The sequence below is a fragment of the Dryas octopetala genome, chromosome 6, assembly GCF_963921425.1.
Source record: "Dryas octopetala chromosome 6, drDryOcto1.1, whole genome shotgun sequence".
NCBI lineage: Eukaryota > Viridiplantae > Streptophyta > Magnoliopsida > Rosales > Rosaceae > Dryas > Dryas octopetala.
In genome coordinates, this window is record NC_141371.1 from 17,715,026 (window position 1) to 17,736,815 (window position 21,790).

At 36.9% G+C, this 21,790-nt stretch overlaps 1 protein-coding gene across 1 annotated transcript; it reads left to right on the forward strand.

Moving 5' to 3' along the window:
- Positions 1-7,546: 7,546 nt before the first annotated feature.
- Positions 7,547-13,755, forward strand: LOC147282958 (uncharacterized). Its single transcript, XM_086245940.1, has 10 exons — positions 7,547-7,646; positions 8,348-8,570; positions 8,691-8,895; positions 9,736-9,826; positions 9,914-10,059; positions 12,044-12,287; positions 12,394-12,498; positions 12,591-12,773; positions 12,856-13,060; positions 13,148-13,755. The coding sequence occupies exons 2-10, from the start codon at positions 8,351-8,353 to the stop codon at positions 13,633-13,635; spliced, it is 1,887 nt and encodes a 628-aa protein (XP_086102066.1). The 5' UTR covers positions 7,547-7,646; positions 8,348-8,350; the 3' UTR covers positions 13,636-13,755.
- Positions 13,756-21,790: the final 8,035 nt, after the last annotated feature.

Consider the following 21,790-nt stretch of genomic DNA (forward strand, 5'->3'; position numbering starts at 1 on the left):
GAATATGTGAAAAGATTTAGAACAACACTCAAACCCATTCAGATTTTAGAGGAAAAACAAGTTAAGAAAATCATTTAGTTTTTGAAAATCAAAAGCATTTTCTTACTTGGAAAAAAGGATGAGCACTCACACAAATTATCCAAGCTTGAACGCAGCAAGAATACCCACAGAAAATATGCTCATCAACCCACGCCAAAAAAGACTGAACCGATACACCATATACACCGTACAACACACACGCATCACCATGTCTGCTCGAGCTACGTGGAAGCCAATTAATGGTTGTCCACAAGAGACAAATAAAGGCCATATTCCTTTTATCCTAGAGAGGTATCCTAGTACTGCTAAGGATAAGAATGAGAAGCTGTAAAATCAGATATTTTTTTATTTTGCAAAAATCAGAAATGAGGAAGATGATGAATAGTGCCGAGGTGTGTGAGTGAGTGGCGTGAAAATAATTAAAAGCAAGATCTGATCTGATTGATTCAGTGAAGGAACCAAGTCATGTGCTGTGCACATGCATGTTTAGAAAAACAGAAAATGGGCATTAAATGAAATGGGTTTTAAGAAACAAATCCTGAAATGGCCCACTGAAGTGTCACTGTCATTTAAGTGTTAACCACTGTACGTGAAGAACATTATCCTTATGATCAGTGAATGACTAATCAAATAGATAAAAAACTGTTATTTTCATGAAATGCATGAAGTGCAGTATACCTTAGGTCTTTTTTCATTGCAACTTCATTCTTGATTTCTTCAATACCACTGATCTTACCCTTAATTCTAGCCTAGAGCTTGTTAGTGAATAATTAAAAATAAATACAATGATTTTGACAAGGATAAGCCAATATATCAAATCCTAGAAACTAACAGGGCTGGGTGGGTCTGGTGAGGGGGGGCGGAGCTGTCTGGGGTGCGATGGTGAAGGGGTGGGGGTGGGGGAGGGGGAGGGGGAGGGGGGCGAGGCTGAATGGGGAGGGTTCTGCTTCCTCCCTATCCCTCCCAATTTGTTTTTTAATTTTTTTCAATTCTTTTAAATTTATTATTATTATTTTTTAACAAAAAAAAAAAAAAAAGACTTTTTTTCCCTCATAAATTGGTCACGTGCGGGTCATATGACCAATTTTTAACGGAGAGTCCTTGATTGGTGCTTAAGTAAATTAAGAGTCCTTAATTGGAATATTTTAAATGTCACATCCTCAACTGAAGAACAGTTTAAAAGTTAAGTCATTTTCCTAAAATTTTGCCTAACTCAAATGACAAACAGAAATATCAAGCATATATATAAACATCATGCATTGATATTACTGCTCATTTAAATAATTCAAATAAGAGGAAATTACCAATTTAGTCCATTTATTTGTTTTAAAGTCTCATCTTGGTCCACGATTTTTTTTTTGGCCAACTTAATCCACTAACTGTTTGACGTTTGCCAACATAGTCCATTCCGTCAAAATTTCAATAACAGCAGTCAAATTTAGGGGCAAAATGGTGAATTCATATCCTTAATAAGTCAACAAATGAGTTAAATGTACCATTGGTCCACTTATTTTCACGTTTTTCCCAAGTTGGTCCATTTACTTTTCGACATTTACCTACTTGGTCCATTCTATCAATTTTGTTAGAAATTATGTTAAAATGAAGGACAAAATTGTCTTTTCATATTCAATAAAATTTTAATTTTAAAAATATTAGAACTAAAAAAAAACCCAATAATTAGATTTAAAAAACAAAGAAAAAACATCCATACCCTTAGATCGATCAACAAAGAAAAATAACAGCCCTCACAAATTTTTTTCTTTTTTCTTGTTCTTTTTCTTTCTTCTTCTTGTTCTTCTTTTTCTTCTTCAATTCACACACAAAATCCATTTAATTGCAGTAAACAAAAGTTGCATAAACCCAAAGTTCATTTGCAGTAAACCCAAATTCTTCTTGTTGTTTGATCACACCCATAGCCATTTTTTTTCCCTTTTCCTTCTTCTTCTTCTTCCCTGATCACTCATAGCCATTACTTTTTTTTCACCTTCTTTCTTATTCTGCAACTTCCCATGATCTTCACTCATGCCCAGCTATAAAAATAATTTAAAAAAACAAACAAAAATAAAAGAAGAACAAGAAGCCCAGGTTCCACCCACAACCCGTAGCCCTTCCTCCCTCCCCACCATCTCCACCCTCACCTGCAGAAAACAAAAAAAAAAATGGAAAAAAAGAATATATAGCAAAAAAACAACAGAAAAAATCAAACCCACCATCACCTCCCCTCTCCAACCCATTCCCAGCCCATACCCACCACCCACAACCCTCTATCCACCATCGGCAACTCACCCACCCACCACCCTCCACCCTCTCCTCCCTCTCACTGACCTTCTGCCCGGCCCTACCACCACACCTAGCCAGTGACCCCCTCTTCCCCCTCTCCTATTTTCTCTCTCTCTCTCTCTCTCTCTCTCTCTCTCTCTCTCTCTCTCTCTCTCTCTCTCTCTCTATTTTCCCCTCTCTCTGAATGTGCAAATCCAGCTTCGTCTTCTTCATTTGCAGCCAAATCCATTTTTGATATGCCCTTTTTGCCAGTCGTTGACTTCACCCCATCTCGATCTGCCTCTGCTTCTGCCATTGGAGCCTCGGGCGACGACACTAGGAGCTTCTACTTCCGCCATTGGAGATGAGAAAATGAGGTTTAGGGAAGGAAGATGGGTGGCTGGGGTTTGGGGGTTTGGCCGGGGATTTACGATGGGTTTTTTTTCTTTGTTTTTTGTTTTTTAAATTTAATTATTGGGTTTTTTTTTTAGTTCTAATATTTTTAAAATTAGAAATAGAATTAAAAATTTATTGAATATGAAAAGACAATTTTGTCCTTCATTTTAACAGAATTTATAACAAAATTGATTAGAATGGACCAAGTAGGTAAATGTCGAAAAGAAAGTGGACCAACTTGGGAAAAACGTGAAAGTAAGTGGACTAATGGTACATTTAAGGATATGAATTCACCATTTTGCCCCTAAATTTGACGGATGTTATTGAAATTTTGACGGAATGGACTATGTTGGCAAACGTCAAACAGTTAGTGGATTAAGTTGGCCAAAAAAAAAATCGTGGACCAAGATGAGACTTTAGAACAAATAAATGGACTAAATTGGTAATTTCCCCTTCAAATAATTCAAGTATAAGAAAAAGATAATGGAGATTATATTTACCTGTCGAGCTTAATTCCTTCAAATCGATAGATGTGCCAACAATCCACCAACAATAGAAAATTCTCCACTTGAGTAATATTTTCTCTCTCATTATAGACACACTAAACTAGAATGTGCAAGAATTGTGCAATTTGAACTTTTCTTTTTTTAAAATAAGCTTGCCTTTGGTGTTCCATCGCCACCTGCAATTAATGGTTAGACAGATGCCATTCTATATGAGGTTATAATATATTTATCTTGCACAATAACATATCTTTAAAAGTATTTACTAATAATATAACGTTAAGGAAAATATATATGAAATTCTGACCAAATTAATAAAAAGAAAAGAAAATAAGAAACTGCCATTCAACCTTTTTTTTATTCACCAACTTAATGGTAGGCATAAGTTGATTGACTGTGAAACGTTATAAGTAAATAAGCAAATATAAAGACAGAAACCTTTCACCTAATTAGTATAGACTCTGCAAGACTATAATGTAAAAGAGACATTTAATTTGCTTTTCAATGCTCTTAATAATGGTGAGGTTGTTACCTACCTTTAAGTTGACACACTAATCTTTGCTTAGAGAAAACTGAGCTAAAGGATGTGTACAAGCTACGGACAAAATACAAATAACATTAAAAAATAATTAACTGAAGTAATTTATCCCAAAACAAATCAAACAAAGATATACAATTTCTCAAGGATTTCTCGCAGATTAAAATTGAAATCAAAGATCATAAATATACAAATATCTTGGTATCAATATAGGGAAAATATTTTGTGCCCATAGCACAAAATTTTTGTGCCCTAATCTGATTTGGCAAATTTATTTTGTACACATCATTATTTATTTGCCACACATCAGATTAATATCATATTTGTTAAAAGACCATCTTATCCATCTCAATTTCAATAAATGTAATTCCGACTAAATAAAAAAATATGCATTCTCAATTTATTTTCTTCTCCAATCATGATGTGATGGTGAAAATTTGCCAAGAATTGTAAATCCATATACTCTCAAACCACAAACTCTTCCATGACAGTCTTTTTATTATAAAGCTCAAATAAATATTCCAGGCGTATGTAAATTGTTCAATCAAGACAATAGGCATGTTTTTCCTAAAATTTTCATTTTTTCAATACGTCCTCCATTGACATAATATGTTTTGCCAATTTGGAGAATACTAGATCCATGACTACATATCCACTTATGATCATGTTTTTAGTGTTTAACCAATACAGTGGGCCTTGCACATATATTGTTTGATGTGTTGGACTACTTGTAAGAATTTGACTGATTGAGTTTAGTTGTTTATGAGTATACCGTATGTTCATTTTAACTAAGGCTAATTGGCAGGATCGTTCCCAGATTCCACCCTAACTGAATTTGTATTTTACTATTATTAGCCAATGAGGGTGGTTTTTCTTGGAATTGAAAAATATTAGATTGAAGTTTTATATGTGTAATTTTGTGATTTGCGCATATTGCCACACAATCACATATTGGGTTTTGTTTTTTTCGTACACTGTTAGACAATTTAGTTTTCTATACAATCACGACTTGATAATGTTTTTGAAGTTTGTGTGGTGATTTTATTTTAGTTTTGGACACCGTGATGCATTTACTGATTTGGAAAAAATCAGTTTATAATTGTGACTATTTGACAGTGTTTGAATTTTATGTAGTATGTGGTTTATAAAATAAATAAAAAATGGTGACTATACTTTAATATGTGTCCTGCAATCATGATAGAGAAAAGAGGTGCCGTAAAAAAAAATTACAATGTATGCTAAATGCCCAAATAGTGATTGTCCTTCAATATGTGTCATGCAGCCATGATAGATAAGAGAAGCATAATAGAAAAAAAAAAAATATATATATATATATATACTGCAATATACAATGGGATTCACATTAAAAAAAAAAAAACATTTGTTGCATATAAAGAGAAAAGATGGACGAATAGGCAAAGTAATAAGGGAAAAATTTACAAACAGCACACAAACTATGATAATTGTTTCATTTCAGGACATTAATTTTGATTTGTGTTAATAAAGAACATATACTTTTATTTTGTGTCAATCCTTAATTGACACAAAATGAAAGTGTGTTAATGAATACTTTTATTTTGTGTCAATCCTTAATTGACACAAAATGAAAGTGTGTGTCCTTCATTAACACAAAGCAAAATTAATGTCCTACAATTAATGAAACAACCATCAAAGTATGTGTCATGCTTGTAAATTTTTCCAAAGTAATAATTGTGTTTTTCTAATTTTTTTTTTTTTTTTTTTTTTTTTTTTTACATTTTGACATGTGTTAGCATAGGGTGGGTTTTAACTTATTTGAAATTTTGATAACTTCCCCATGTTGCTGACATAAGCAAGGTAGGAAGCAGTGTGGCAGTGGCTGTAATATCTGCATTTTCTTATGTCTGGTTTTATAGTCCGTGTAATTTAATTTATTTCATTTTGATCAATGGTAACTAATTAACTATTATGGAATTTTGAAAAAGTTCATTGAATAATGTGTTATTTTGAAATTTTTTATTGATTTATTTGTAATTATTCATAAATTAATTAATAACATAATATACATAATAACATTATATATAATAAAAAAAGGGAGGTGATTTTCACACTCCTCTTTTCTCCGTTTGTAGTCCATCTCCTTTTTTAATGTATTTTGTATATTTTTATTATATATTTTTTCAAATTTACCCTTTATGGCTGTTGAATTTTTATTTTAATTATCTTTCAATAATGATTATTTTTTCCTATATTCTCTCATACTTATTAAAAAAATAAAAATAAGTAATTTTATACCCCCCTCGTCGTATCTTCTTCACATTGCATCTCTTTGCCTTCTATGCTATTTTTTTTCTTTTGTGAACCAGTCTTGTACGTGCTTTCAATCATCATTCTATACTTCATTAGGAAAATATTTAGCCTGTCATATATATTTTTTTTTCTTCATGAGAGTCATGATTTATGTATCTTCTTCTTTTGATGGTGGGTTTTATGGTATGAAATTAATTGGGGTTTTCAATTAGTCAACTCCCTCATTTTTGAGTCTTTTGACACTGCCAAGAAAAATGTTCACATAAAAGCAACCACTACTTATTTGTAGCATATTTGATTTTTTAAAAAATGAATGTATGCTTTTTGTTAGTTTGTGGACCAATTTGAAATGAACCGTACAGTTAATAGAGAAATTTGAAATGTTTTAGAGTTCGTGGACCAACTTGAAATGAACCCTATAGTTAATTGAGAAATTTGAAATATTTTATAGTTCGTGGACGAATTTGAAATGAACCCTATAGTTGATGGATATAAATGTACTTGAGCCTAATATTTAAATAGAGACCTAAAATAATATCTTCAAAAAAAAGGAATGATACATAAAATATATTTAATTTTATAAATTATTATATTTCAAGTAATATATTTATAGCAGTATGCCTATAAATATATTACATGTGCTTGAATTTTATAAGTGGTTAAGTGATGTAGTGGAAATTCATACTTTGACTCTCCTCACAAGGTCATAAGTTCGAACCCCAACATGTGTAAATAAATACTTTACATATTTTTTATTCAATATATATAACTTTTATATAATATAAAATATATAAATAATTCGATTCGGTTCTGTTTTTTTGTCAATCCGATTTTGTCAACCATTCTGTATGTTTTTTGTTAGTTCGTGGACCAACTTAAAATGAACCCTATAGTTAATAGGGAAATTTGAAATATTTTATAGTTCGTGGACCAACTTGAAATGAACCCTATAGTTGGTGGATGTAAATGTACCTGAAACTTAATTTTACTACTATAATAAATGTTTTCTTGTTACAGTTTTTTTTTTTTTTTTTTTAAATGAAAAGTATATTTGGATTTTTAGAAGTTAACTTTTTTTTTTTTAGAAGAAAAGACTGAATTATTTATATAGAATACAATCCATAAGACACACAAACCATCCTTCATTCGAAACAAAGCGGGCAATTTTATTATACCGTTTTAGCTGATAATAAAAAAAGAAAGAGACTGACTAAAACCAACAATGATCTGACCTCATCCACGGGTATGAATGTATGATTAACCATCACTTCTCCTTAACAATAACAGATTCTTTGCTGCTGATGTGCCCAATTAATAAGATATGGATGCATACGTCATAGAGAAGCAGATGATTTATCATTCCATGAGTGAATGAATAAACAAACAAGTTTGCATTCCTAGAAAAGTCCAAGTCACCTTTCTTTACCCGCGAAGATAAAATTTTCATATCAAATTATCAATCGACAGCCAACTTTCTATAAATTCCACCTCTGTCATACACACTTTCAAAGCCCAACTCACATTTTTCACAAAACTTCCTCTCTCCCTTTCTGCCTCTCTGTCTTTCCTTCAACTGTTCAACAGAGCGGAGGGTGTTGCTATTGGGTGTCCATAAGTTCTCTGTAAGTTCTGAGTTCTTTCTCACTTTCTATTGCTTCTTGGTCCACATGCAAGTTCTTTAATGCCATATTGCCATGCCCATTTTTCGAGAAAAGAGAAAACGTTAGTTTCAGTGCAGAGCCTAGTGGTGATTCATTGCTGAGCTCTCAGTTGGTTTTAAGATTTTCGTTCCATTAATTAATCACAAAATAACACCAACCCATATATTCAAAGCCACAACTTTCTTTTCTTTTCCTCTGTTTTCCTAAGAAACCAAACGGAGACTAAAAACAGATCAATGAATTCTGTTTTCTATTATTCGAGTGATGTTTTATCAAGAAATGTAACTTCTTTATTGTCTTTTATAGCTGCTTGAGAAATGGTTTCTCTTGAATTCTCTATTCTGCTATAAGGGTCGTTTTGATTCCTTTTTCTGGGCCTAGTTTTAGCTGCAATTGTATCTTATCCCACTCTCAAGTCTCAACTGTTGCATAATTTGCATTTCTTTCTAAATGTGTGAGAATCATAAGGTGGTTGCTTTATACTTTTCTTCATATTTCCTTCATCTTTTTACTGTTTCAAGTTATAGTTTTGTACCTTTCTTTTTCTTTTCTTTTTTTCTTTAGAATTTTAGTTGATCACTCCTCTTTATGTGACTATAGCTCCTACCTTAAAGTGGCTTTCTAATTTGGCATTACATCCATATGTTACTATTTTGTGACAGGAAATGGCTAGAATTCCCATCTTCTTGATGGGGCTTCTTCTCTCATGTTTCTGCATAGCGATAGCAGAAGCAGAATACCTTAAATATAAAGACCCCAGAAAACCATTAAATGCTAGAATCAAGGACCTGCTGAGCCGGATGACTTTGGAGGAAAAGATTGGCCAGATGGTGCAGATAGATCGCACTGTTGCTTCAGCCGAGGTGATGAAGAAGTACTTCATTGGTAAGCATCACTATCATTTCTCTTTTCTCTGTGAATACATCATATATAGAAAGATTGGAAGGTGTTATATCTGCATATTTAGGTAAGTTGCATATAAGAGAAGGAATATGTTTTGGGCAGGGAGTGTATTAAGTGGGGGTGGGAGTGTGCCAGCACCAAAGGCTTCTGCAGAAACTTGGATTGACATGGTGAATGATTTTCAAAAGGGTTCGTTATCAACTCGGCTTGGGATTCCAATGATTTATGGTATTGATGCTGTTCATGGCAACAACAATGTCTACAAGGCAACAATCTTTCCTCACAATATTGGGCTTGGAGCTACCAGGCAAGTAGTATGCTTTTGATACTAACATATCGCTTACTTGTTTTGTAATCCTAGTTGTGCCTTGTGCCTTGAATATTGATCAAATTAGAAAGTGAAAGTGTTGTTCTATCATTTATTTGGAAAGAAAGGTAGGTTTGAAGATATAATAGCTATTCAAAAGAGACAAAATTGATTGTGAATGAGGTAGTCACTGAAAATCTAGATTTTTCTTGTTTATATTACAAAAAATGCCATATCAACGTTTCCTTTTGATAAGATGTTATTCATTGTGATTTTGATGGCTTAAATGAAATGTAATAGTTAAAAGTCAGTGTCATAAACCATCAGATGGGGAGGGGTGTTCTCTTTCTTAATAGCAGTGATATCCAAATAACTACTGAAAAAAACAAAACAAAAAACCTTTTGATTCATCAACAATGACTGTTGTTTAGACTTTTAGTCTCTATTATGAGGTCAAACATCCAAAATGGTGGGGCATAGGAAGGAAAAAGATATGCATTGATCAATTCTACAATGTGATGATATTATTCTCTGTCTGGTATTTGATTGAGAGTTTCAATTTAATTTTCATTATTTCTTTTCCCAAAAATATCGGCATTTTCCTGTCTTTGGTGCTGAAATATTAGAAATTCCAGATACAACTAAAGTTGTGTAAAGATAATTGAGCCAATTCTATACAAGATGATAGTATGCATCTAAAATCTAAATGGCATCCAACTGAGAAATTTGTTTTTTCCAGCTGCTACCTTTTAGTCTTCTTTAGAGTTCAGACTTAAAACAAAAAAATCAAGAAAGAGTAAATGTACTAATATCAACTTCCTCAAACTATAAATCAACCAGGGACCCTGAACTTATTAAGAGGATTGGAGCTGCAACTGCACTTGAAGCTAGAGCGACAGGCATTCCATATGTCTTTGCACCTTGTATAGCGGTAACTAAACCAAATCGAACATCTGATTAGTATCAAAATAAGTCACTTTAAGCTGAGCTGTAATTTCTCTTAATTCTGTCTGTGCAGGTTTGCAGAGATCCAAGATGGGGTCGTTGTTATGAAAGCTACAGTGAAGATCCCAAGATTGTTCAAGCAATGACTGAGATCATACCTGGCTTACAGGGGGAGATACCAGCTAACTCTAGAAAGGGTGTTCCCTTTGTAGCAGGAAAGTAAGAATCTTAATTCCTTGGCTTTTACTTAAGATGTCTATTTCCAGTTAAAACATTAGTTAGTGCTAAACTTTCACCTTTGATCAGATAAACTAATTCCTAATAAATAATTAGCATTGAACTTACACTCGAATTGTTTATATAATGTATTGAAATTTCATGCTGTAAAAAATATGAAAATTTTATTTCAAGGCTTTCCAAAATCATGTCTTTGGAGCTTTAACATTCAAGGCTAATGCATAATATATCATGTCTTTGTTTGATTATGCCATAGGTTTGTGCATAAGTTAGGCCTCAGCTTTATCCATTTCAATTTTGGACCATCTGATGTCATGGGTTTATGCATAATTTTTGTTACTTAGCAGTTGTGAACTCAGCTTTATCCATTTCCGTTTCGGTCCCATTTGAGCTATCAAAAATTAGAAAGGTCAAACATTGCTACTTATGATGCCTGATCAGAGTTTGAAAGGTCTTATTCTGTTTTGTTGTCTTTTCTTTTTGACAATACATGTGATGTTGGGTGTTCTCTAGATGGTTGATACATTTGTCATAATGGTCCTGTTACAGTAACAGTCTGGATTCATGTATCTGGTTGAGGACATAGGAATGGACCATGTGTTCCACTAATTATGTGAATGGAGAATAATCAAGATCTAAAGTATGAAACAAACAAATAAAGAGTGCATACTAGTGCTTTATTGGTCCACATAATCCAACACAGTACGACCGCGGCCCACCTTCAAGGGGGCCCACAAATTTTTATATTATGTATATATTAAAAAAATAGCTGTTGGGTTTATTTATAATGTCTTCGCTGCAATTAGGCCTTTTACTTATTCTGTCAGAGCTGTAGTTATCTAGTTTCTTTTTTTGGGTTTAGGCCCCCCCTTTGTACCAAAAAAAAAAAAAAAAAAAACTAGGCCCTTTTAAGATATAAAGTTTGAGTTCTGCAACCTATTTTTCCTTGATTATTAGTTGAAAACCACCTTTTTATTTCTTTTTATTTCCTTAATTTGTGTTTGGCCAACTTGCTTCATTTTTTCTTTGGCTTCTCACGTGAATCACAAGAGAAGTAAGCCAACATCCTCATTTGCATGGCAATAGGTCCTTTTTGCCCTTGGTTTACACCTTTTTTTGTTTTTTTAATCAAAAGTACATACCTTCTTTCTAGAAAGTTGGATTCAAAGATCATGTTTGCTTTGAATTGGCAAAGACGGATCTCTGCCTCTCCATATAGTTTTGTGGAAAACTGGTTTTTTTCTTTTTTTTTTTGGTTCTCCATAAGCTCTTTCAATTTGAAAGAAATTAGAGGGGTCTCATTGAGACAAGAAGGTAATTAATGTTTGAGTGTGTGTTTTTCCCTTTTAATTTTTCTCTTATATTCCTATAAATTATTTTTTTTTCAATTATTTTTTTGACGTTCAACTAAAAATTTCCTAATTGATTTCTTGATGTGATTGAAAATTTCCTAATTGATTTCTTGTCATTTGTGAATTGTTTTGTAAAAAATTTTATTAGGGGCCCAATTTAAATTTCGCACATGAGCCTTCAAAAGTCAGGGCCGGCGCTGAGCACAGCATACTACTGGTGCTTATAGGAATTCCTTTCTTTTCATTTTCTTTCTTCTTTATCCTTTGCTTTTTTTGTTTTTTGGAGGGGGTGGTGGTGTAGGTTATTGGATAAAGGAAGACACAGAGAGTGCATTACTCCGAGCATACTTTGTGGTCCTAGGATTATTTACTGTGGTCACAGAGACCACTGTTCTCCCTATATTGTTGCACTCTGACTTTTGCCCAAAAGGACTTTTGGTTCACATTTTAGTAGTTAGAATTAAACATCACCAAAGATAACCTTTTTACAATTGCAATTCTTGTTCACATTATCTTACTGAAAAATCATTAGTGATTGTCAGATTCCAGAATCTAAGTTTGTGATTTACTTAACCATGATATTTTGTTGTTAATATTGTCATTTCTGCTGGTAGTAAAAAGGTTGCAGCTTGTGCAAAGCACTATGTGGGCGATGGTGGAACAACCAAGGGCATCAATGAGAATAACACCATCATAAACAGACATGGCTTGCTCAGCATTCACATGCCGGGCTACTACAACTCAATTATCAAGGGTGTAGCAACTATTATGGTATCCTACTCAAGCTGGAATGGAGTAAAGATGCATGGTAACCGTGATCTCGTCACTGGCTTCCTTAAGAATACTCTCCGTTTCAGGGTACGTAAAATCATCTTTCTGATTTTTGTTTTCGGCCATTTGTCCATTTCATTAATATCAATTTAAAAACTAAGAGCATTGTATAACCTTGTGCACATTGTTTCAGGGTTTTGTCATCTCAGATTGGGAGGGTATTGACAGGATCACCTCTCCACCTCATGCCAACTACTCATATTCAATTGAAGCAGGAATCAGTGCTGGCATTGACATGGTAATTAATATCTCTTTTCGTTTTTCTTTCGAAAATTTGATAAACTCGATGATGTTATTTGTCCCCTAACACCTATTAACCGCATGTTACAGGTCATGGTTCCATACAACTATACAGAATTCATTGATGGTTTAACCTTCCAGGTAAAAAATGGAATGATTCCCATGAGCAGAATAGATGATGCAGTGCAGAGAATCTTGCGGGTTAAGTTTGTGATGGGCCTATTTGAGGAACCGTTGGCTGATCTCAGCCTGGTGAACCAGCTTGGCAGTCAGGTAGTTTTTGGTAAACTTGACACCATTCTATAAGCAATGGGGAAAACTTAATTTGGTTTTTGTGGCATTATTACATTAACAGGAACATAGAGAATTGGCTAGGGAAGCTGTGAGGAGATCGCTAGTGCTGCTAAAGAATGGTGAATCTGCTGACAAGCCATTGCTACCACTTCCTAAGAAGGCATCAAAAATACTTGTCACTGGCAGTCATGCAGACAATCTTGGTTATCAGTGTGGTGGGTGGACCATTGAGTGGCAGGGATTAAGTGGCAACAATCTTACACAAGGTAATTTGGGAGGCTTCTCTTTCTGGTTTGTTTGAAAGATGTGTTCATCATTCATTAATTATTTACAAGTACCATTTTCTTCAACAGGTACCACAATTCTCACTGCCATAAAGAACACAGTGGATCCAAAAACCAAAGTGGTGTACAAGGAGAATCCTGACGCTGACTTCGTGAAGTCAAATGAGTTTTCATATGCCATTGTTGTAGTAGGAGAATACCCTTATGCAGAGACATTTGGTGACAGCTTAAATTTGACAATCCCTGAGCCTGGCCCGAGTACCATCACAAATGTTTGTGGTGCTGTGAAATGTGTTGTTGTTGTCATCTCTGGTCGTCCTGTTGTCATCCAACCATATGTTCCCTTGATGGATGCTCTTGTTGCAGCTTGGCTTCCAGGAACTGAAGGCCAAGGAGTAGCTGAAGTTTTATTTGGTGACTATGGTTTCACTGCCAAGCTTGCTCGCACTTGGTTCAAAACCGTTGATCAACTACCTATGAATGTTGGAGATCCACATTATGACCCTCTCTTCCCATTTGGATTTGGCCTCACTACAACACCCACCAAACCCAATTAGGAAACATTTTAGCTTAAGGTAGCTACTCTCTTTTTTGGGCTGACATTTTAGTTGGTTCTCAATAATTAGTATAATCAAATTATTGTTGTAAATATATTGTTATATGTGGCTATTCCTGTAATTAGTTGTAGGACCATACTAGTAAATATTCTAAACCTAGTAAACCCTACCTCTATATAAAGATATTTATAAGATGAATAAGATGACGACTGATATATTTCTCTCTGCCTCCTCTTTTCCACAAACCCTAATCTCTACATATTTTACAACACGTTATCAGCACGAAAGCTCTTTGGATTGTGGATCGCTAAACGAAAGAGGATCATCATTCAATTTGTTCTTCAAACAAGTAGGTTTTATAAAACAATTTTATGTTCATGTTTTAAAACCTTGATTGATTGAAAATCCCCATGAAGCATGAACCTTAAATCTATGTGATTGATTTATTTGAGATTATATATTTTATACATGCTTCCTTGAATTGAATGATTAAAATAAAAAGAGGAAATTTATTGGGGTGATCGGAAACCATCCCGCGCGGCCAGCAGCCGCCAGCCCCCTTACCCACGCGCGCTGCCTACAGCACCCCTCGCTGCCAGCAGCAGCCAGCCCTCGCGTGCGCTGCCTGCAGCAGCCCCTCGCGCACAGCAGGCCTCGCTGCCACACTGCCAGCAGCAGCACTCGCGCACCAGCGCTGCCAGCCCTTCGCGCGCGCAGCCCAGCAGGCCTTGCTGCCAGCAGCAGCTCACCAGCCCAGCAGGCCTTGCTGCCAGCAGCCAGCCAGCAGCCCAGCAGGCCCAAGGCCCACCTCGCAGCCGTTGCCAAGTGGATGCCACGCGAGCTACCACGCAGGCAGCCCAGGCCCGCCACGTCAGCTGCCACGTGTCCGCCACGCAGGCAGCCAAGCCGCTGCCACGTCAGCGCCATGCAGGCGCTACATCATTGACACGTCAGTGCCACGTCGCTGCCACTCCCACGCTGACACATGGCGAGCCTCCTAAAACTTTGTAAAAAGGAAATGTTAATTCTTGTCATGTCTGGGGTTTGAACCCAGGACCTCTTGGGTACCAAGAGTGCACCTTAACCACTGTGCTGCTGATAGTTTATTGTTAGTATGCAAACCGTTTAATATATATATCCTAAATGCCATAAACTTTTATTCAAATAATTTTGTGATATTTTTCTGTTCTACTTGGGAATATGAATATTTTACTTGTTTAAATTTTTGCACTAGAGTATATGTGTAGAAATGCAGGTAATTAATGAACTAGTAGTTCATACATAAATATTGAACCTGTAGCTTCAATAATGCCGTATAAGGAACCTGAAGTTTCCTTCATAAATTCACCATACATGATAAAACTAGTAGATTTTACATGTCTATACCATGTTATAGAACTTGAAGTTCTTATTTATTGCTTATGGATGTTATTGCCCGAAGCACTAATTATGATTATTTGTTCCTTTCAACCAAAGAATGTCAAATCTCAACAAGCTTGATTTTGTCGCTTTGGAAGTTTCCGGAAGAAACTATCTAAAGTGGACTCAAGATGTTAAGCTTCATTTGACTGCCAAGAAGATGAGGTCGACAATCAATGCTGACAATGTTGTCGCAGAGTCTCTTAAGGCAAGTGTCATGATCTTCATTAGGAAACACATGGAGGAAGCACTTCAAGTTGAGTACCTCGCTGAAGAGGATCCACGAGCTCTTTGGGTTGCTCTGGAAGAGCGTTTTAACCATCGAAAGACCATTTTCTTGCCTGAAGCAAGACATGATTGGCAGAACATTCGTTTTCAGGATTTCAAATCCGTAAATGAGTATAATTCGGAGATCTGCCGGATCCGGTCGCTCCTCAAATTTTGTGGGGAGGAGCTCACCGAAGCTGACCTATTGGAGAAGACTTTCTCCACCTTCCCTGACTCCTGCTTGGTCCTGCAGCAACAATACAGGGAGAAGAATTTTACCAAGTTCTCGGCATTGATCACTACTCTGTTGCTCGCTGAAAAGAACAACAACTTATTAATGAGAAATGATCAAGCCCGACCTGTCGGTACTAAAGCAGCACCATTGCCTAAAGCAAACGATGTTGTCTATCGCGATTCAAACCGCGAGAGAGGATACCAAGGTCATGGAAATGGCACAAAGTCCGACCGCCCGAGATATGGAAGGAAAGGTTCTCAGAGGAATAACCCGTATGACCGAGGCCAACGTGGTAGGAACCACGGTCTCTCAGCCCCAAGAACTCGAAATGAGAGGAACACTGGTCCGGCCCGTTGCCACCAGAATCAGAACCAAAATCAGAATCAGAATCAGAATGATTTCTGTTATCGATGTGGAGGAACTGATCATTGGTCTCGCACCTGCCGTGCATCAGCGCAAGCTGTAAATGAGTATCACGCCAGTCGCGGAACTCGAGAGACCAACCTCGTTGAGGAATCATTTCCTATAGATACCACCTTAGAGATCACTGATTTTCAGGCTGAATCTGGACACTTTGAGGACTAGAAACTCGATGACATGGATATGATCGGCGCTTGTGCCGTATTTATTTTCTGAATAATGTTTTTCTTATTCGGATTATTTTGGTGATTTATGATTTGGATTATTTGTTTTGGAAATTTGGTTATGCTCGAATATTATTTAATTCAATAATGTTATTCATACATGTGATCCATTGAATTAAATTTATGAATAAGCATGTTTAGTGGGGAAGTTTGTTGTTTGACAGACAGTGCTACTACGCACACCATACTTCAAGATCGGAAGTATTTTTCAAACTTATTGCTTATTCATACCTCTGTGACAACCATATCAGGCCAATCCAACCTGATAGAGGGCCATGGCAAAGCCCATTTTTATGTTGTCCAATGGTACTGAATTACCATTAATGAGGCCTTATATTCTCCAAGTTCCAGAAGAACGTTGTTGAGTTATAAGGATATTCGAGCCAACGGTTATCACGTTGAAACCACTGAGGAAAATGGAGTGGAATATCTTTGCATAACCTCCAATTTGTATGGCCAAAAGCATACATTGGAGAAATCGAAATGTCTCTCGAGCGGTCTTTACATGACCACCATTAGATCGATTGAGGCCAATCACATAGTTAACCAGAAGTTAACCAATTCGAGCAGTTTCTTTCTATGGCATAACCGGTTGGGATACCCAGGTCAAAGTATGATGCGCCGTATCCTCAATTTCTCACACGGGCATCCCCTTACTAATAAGGATCTTGTGTTTAGTGACACACTACGCCAAACTTGCTCGCTCAGAAAGTTGAATACTAGACCATTATATGCAAAAACTAGTAAAGACTCCACCATTTTCTTGCAAAGGATACAAGGGAATATTTGTGGACTTATCCAACCACCATGTGGACCATTTAAATATTCCATGGTTTTGGTTGATGCATCGACAAAGTGATCACATGTTACACTATTGTCCACAAGAAACGCTGCTTTTGCTAAACTTCTCGCCCAGAAGGCTCACCACACGGATTATCCTATAAAGTCCAGAAGATTTGATAATGCCGGAGAGTTTACATCGAAAACTTTCGATGATTATTGCATGTCCCTTGGGATTGATGTTGAACATCGAGTTCCCCATGTTCACACCCAGAATGGTCTCGTAGAAGCGTTCATTAAAAAATTACAAATGATCGCACGAACCTTAGTTATGCGCACCAAGCTTCCAATTTCTACGTGGGGCTATGCAATCTTGCATGCAGCCATGTTGGTCCGGTTGAGGCCCACTGCTACCCAACCTTACTCTGCGTTACAGCTGGTGACTGGGTACAAACCTGACGTTTCGTACTTACGCGTATTTGGGTATGCAGTTTACGTGCCAGTTGCACCGCTACAACATACCAAAATGGGTTCTCAACGAACGATGGGTATGTATGTCGATTATGAATCCCCATCCATTATACGCTTTTTAGAGCCTTTGACATGCGATCTCTTTACCGCTAGATTTGCGGATTGTCACTTTGATGAGATAGTCTTCCCGCCGTTATGGGGAGATAAGAACGTCACCGTTCCTGAAGAACGACGTGAATTGACGTGGAATGTCCCCACTATGTCTCATCTCGATCCCCAAACCGCACAATGTGATAGTGAAGTGCGGAGAATTCTAGATCTACAGAGTATAACTCATAATATGCCAGACGCATTCTTTGATCTAGCTAAAGTGACGAGATCACATATACCTGCTGCAAACGTGCTTGTAAGGATATCCGTTCCCGAAGGACGTGTCGTCCCAGGAGGACGTGTCGTCCCAGATGGACGAGGTACATCAATAGTGGCTAACCAGTCATGTCCCTGCCCAGAAGTGAGGTTGACCACTAGGTTCGATGGACTCTTATCCCTGGAAGAGGATACATTTGGCACAAATGAGTCCCCTTGACATCGCGATCTCAATCGATCCATCTCACGAAATAGTTCCGGATTATGGGTCCGTCCCAGAAGAGACGGCGTTGGTGGACGCTCCAACGTTTGAACCCACTCCCGAGAACATAGAGATCTCTATAAATTATGCATGCTTAAGTGAGCTCTGGAATCGAAAAGAGATTATCATCGATGATATATTTGTATTCGCGGTAGCTACCGAAATCATAACTAGCGATGACATCGAACCTCACTCCGTTGATGAATGTCAACGTCGAGACGACTGACCAAAATGGAAAGAAGCAATCCAGGTCGAATTAGATTCCTTGACAAAGAGAAAGGTGTTTGGGCCTATCGTTCCTACACCTTCCCCATGTTAAACCTGTAGAATTTAAATGGGCATTTGTAAGGAAGCGTAATGAGAAAAACGAGATTGTGAGATACAAGGCTCGTCTAGTGGCGCAAGGATTTTCTCAACGCCCTGGGATTGATTACGAGGAAGTGTATTCTCCTGTAATGGACGTCATAACGTTCCGCTATCTTATCAGTTTGGTAGTTTCCGAAAAATTGAGTATGCAGCTTATGGATGTGGTCACTGCTTATCTCTATGGGGATCTTGATACAGAGATATATATGAAAGTTCCCGAAGGACTTAAGACACTCGATGCAAATAGTTTCAGACCACGGCACATGCTCTCCATTAGTTTGAGGCGTTCACTTTATGGATTGAAACAATTCGGACGGAGGTGGTATAACCGTCTAAGTGAGTATTTGATCTGGATGGGATATGTGAATAATATTCTATGCCCTTGCGTGTTTATTAAGAACAAGTTCCGGCTTTGCTATTGTAGTTGTTTATGTCGATGACATGAATCTAATTGGTACTCCTGAAGAGATCAAGGAAACAACTAAACACCTGAAGTTGGAATTCGAGATGAAAGATCTTGGGAGAACGAATTTCTGTCTCGGCCTGGAGCTCGAGCACCGTGCAGATGGAATTCTAGTCCATCAATCGAATGACATCCAGAAGATGTTAAGGCGCTTTAATGAGGATAAAGCGAAGCCTTCTAGCACGCCCATGATCGTCCGTAGTCTAGATCCTAAGAAAGATCCTTTTCGTCTCGCAGATGATAACGAAGAGATATTGGCACCAGAAGTCTCATATCTAAGTGCAATAGGCGCATTATTGTACTTGGCTCAATGTACTAGACCAGACATCTCATTCGTTGTGAACTTGTTAACTAGATGTAGCTCTGCGCCAACACGCCGCCACTGGAATGACATAAAGACATTTTCCGCCACATTAGAGGTATGACGGATATGGGCTTATTCTATCCCTAGCTACGCATCAAGGAATGGATCGAACCCCCTCGATCCTCAGAATGATGCCCGCCTTTTGGATATGCTGACGCAGGGTATCTATCAGACCCGCATAAGGCGCGTTCTCAAACTGGTTATGTCTTTACCATTGAGAATACATCAATATCTTGGAGGTCTACGAAACAGACCCTTGTTGCTACCTCTTCGATTCATGCTGAGATTCAAGCCCTTCACGAAGCAGTTCGTGAATGTATATGGCGAAGAGCAGTTTCCAAGCATGTTCGAACTACGTGTGGGCTGCATTCCACCACTGATGAACCAACGATTATCTATGAGGATAATGCCGCTTACATCTAGCAGATGAGGACAGATTTCATCAAAGGAGACAACACCAAGCATATTGTACCGAATTTCTTCTTCAATCAACAGCAACAAGAGCATCAGATGATTGAATTCAAACAGATCCGATCTCAAGACAACCATGCAGACCTCTTTACCAAGTCACTGCCAAAGTCCACGTTTTTGATGCATGTTCGAGGTATTGGTTCGCGTAGATTGGCTGATTTACCTAGTATGTAGTCCTCAGGGGGAGTCGACATCAGGGGGAGTATCCCGAAGCATACTCGCTTGACCATCGTGTACTCTTTTGTCCTTCGTCCAGGGTTATTTTGTCCCACTGGGTTTTGTTACTTGGCAAGGTTTTAATGAGGCACATCTTGACATGGTCACCCTACTCATACTACATCCTGAAGATGTGTTGATTTGATATATATGCATTTGCTCATCTTTTCCCTTCGACCACGGGTTTTTCCCATTAGGTTTACCGGGCAAGGTTTTGGTGTAGTAACTCTAATGCACCCCGCTCCCATTGACATACTATCTGCTTATGATCTAGAAGATATAACTTCACCTACTTTCGAGGTTCTGATGCGACTACTCCACACTCATGCGCGTTGCACTCTTTTTCCTTCGACCAAGGTTGTTTTTTTTCCCACAGGGTTTTTATTACTTGGCAAGGTTTTAACGAGGCAACTTAGAAACGCATAGCAGAGACAACACTAATGACATGGAATATCCAATGGGGAGTGTTGTAAATATATTGTTATATGTGGCTATTCCTGTAATTAGTTGTAGGGGCATACTAGTAAATATTCTAAACTTAGTAAACCCTACCTCTATATAAGGATATTTATAAGATGAATAAGATGACGACTGATATATTTCTCTCTGCCTCATCTTTTCCACAAACCCTAATCTCTACATATTTTACAACAATTATTTGTTTAAATAATAAATATTTTATTAATTTAAAGGCTTGTTGATTTATAAGCCTTTAATTTAAATTCATAAGAACAATCTTCATACATGCATGCATATATCAAGTTGGTAAATTTACGGAATAATGCAATTTAAGAAGGGAGAATCCAAGAGTGAGATCAAGAAAGAGCAAGATTGACTTCAGGAGGGTTAGCCAAAGGGTGTGTACGATTTATAAAGGGAGAGAGTTCGCGTGATCATTGTAATTCTTTCTCAAGTTGATGAAATATTTCTAGGTGCTCGCCGTGGACGTAGGTAAATTGCCAAACTAGGTTAAATATTTGGTGTGTTTGTTTTCTTTTGCTTGTTTGCGCTATTTAATCTTTCTTTGCAAAGTTCACTACAGTACATCAATATTAAATCCTGAGGGAGGATTGCATCATAACTAGTGGTTTAATCATAACACTACGAGGTAGTGGAGAGGGCCCAAATCCTTCATGGAAAATAGCTAACCCAAATTTGTAACAAGAGAAGAATTGTAACCCTTAATGAAAATATCATTCACATAAATTAGAATATTAATAACAACAAAACCATGATGATATATGAACAATGAATAGTCTGTCAGAGAATCCTCCAAGCCCAAATCCGTCAATTAAGCACAAAAATAATGAAACCAAGTTCTTGACGCTTGTTTAAATCATAAAGTGAACGATTGAGTTTACATACAAATTGAGAGTACTTTTGATAAAAAAAATTAAAAATAAAAAAATTACAGTTTAGTACTTCTAACATTTCTTATTTGGAAAAAAAACCTTATGACTTTTGTTTTTCTAAATAAAGCCCTTATTTTTTCTAAATAAAGTTCTTTGATCATTGTCTTGTCAAAGAAATATGTCATTATTTTTTAGGGCTGCTATTTGCACACCCTTTCTTAAAAAAAAAAAAAAAAAAAAAACTCAAGGGAAAAGACCATTTGGCCCTTCCCTCACCCACACACCCCCATCCATTTTTCTTTTTGCACACACTTCCTAAACAGAAAAAAAAAAAACACACACACACCCCATTCCCATCTCCCCCCCCCTATACACCCCCTCGTACACACCCCTCCCCACCTCTCTTCTCTCCGGCACACACCCATCCCCGAGCAGCCTACCACCACCGGTGACCACCCCACCCTCTCTTCTTTTTCTTC

Bases quoted from the DNA above. Each gene is read 5' to 3' on its own strand.
- LOC147282958 (XM_086245940.1), top strand. From the start codon at position 8,351: ATGGCTAGAATTCCCATCTTCTTGATGGGGCTTCTTCTCTCATGTTTC. The intron at 9,827-9,913 runs GTAACTAAACCA...CTGTCTGTGCAG, and splicing joins TCTTTGCACCTTGTATAGCG to GTTTGCAGAGATCCAAGATG. The intron at 12,288-12,393 runs GTACGTAAAATC...ACATTGTTTCAG, and splicing joins AGAATACTCTCCGTTTCAGG to GGTTTTGTCATCTCAGATTG.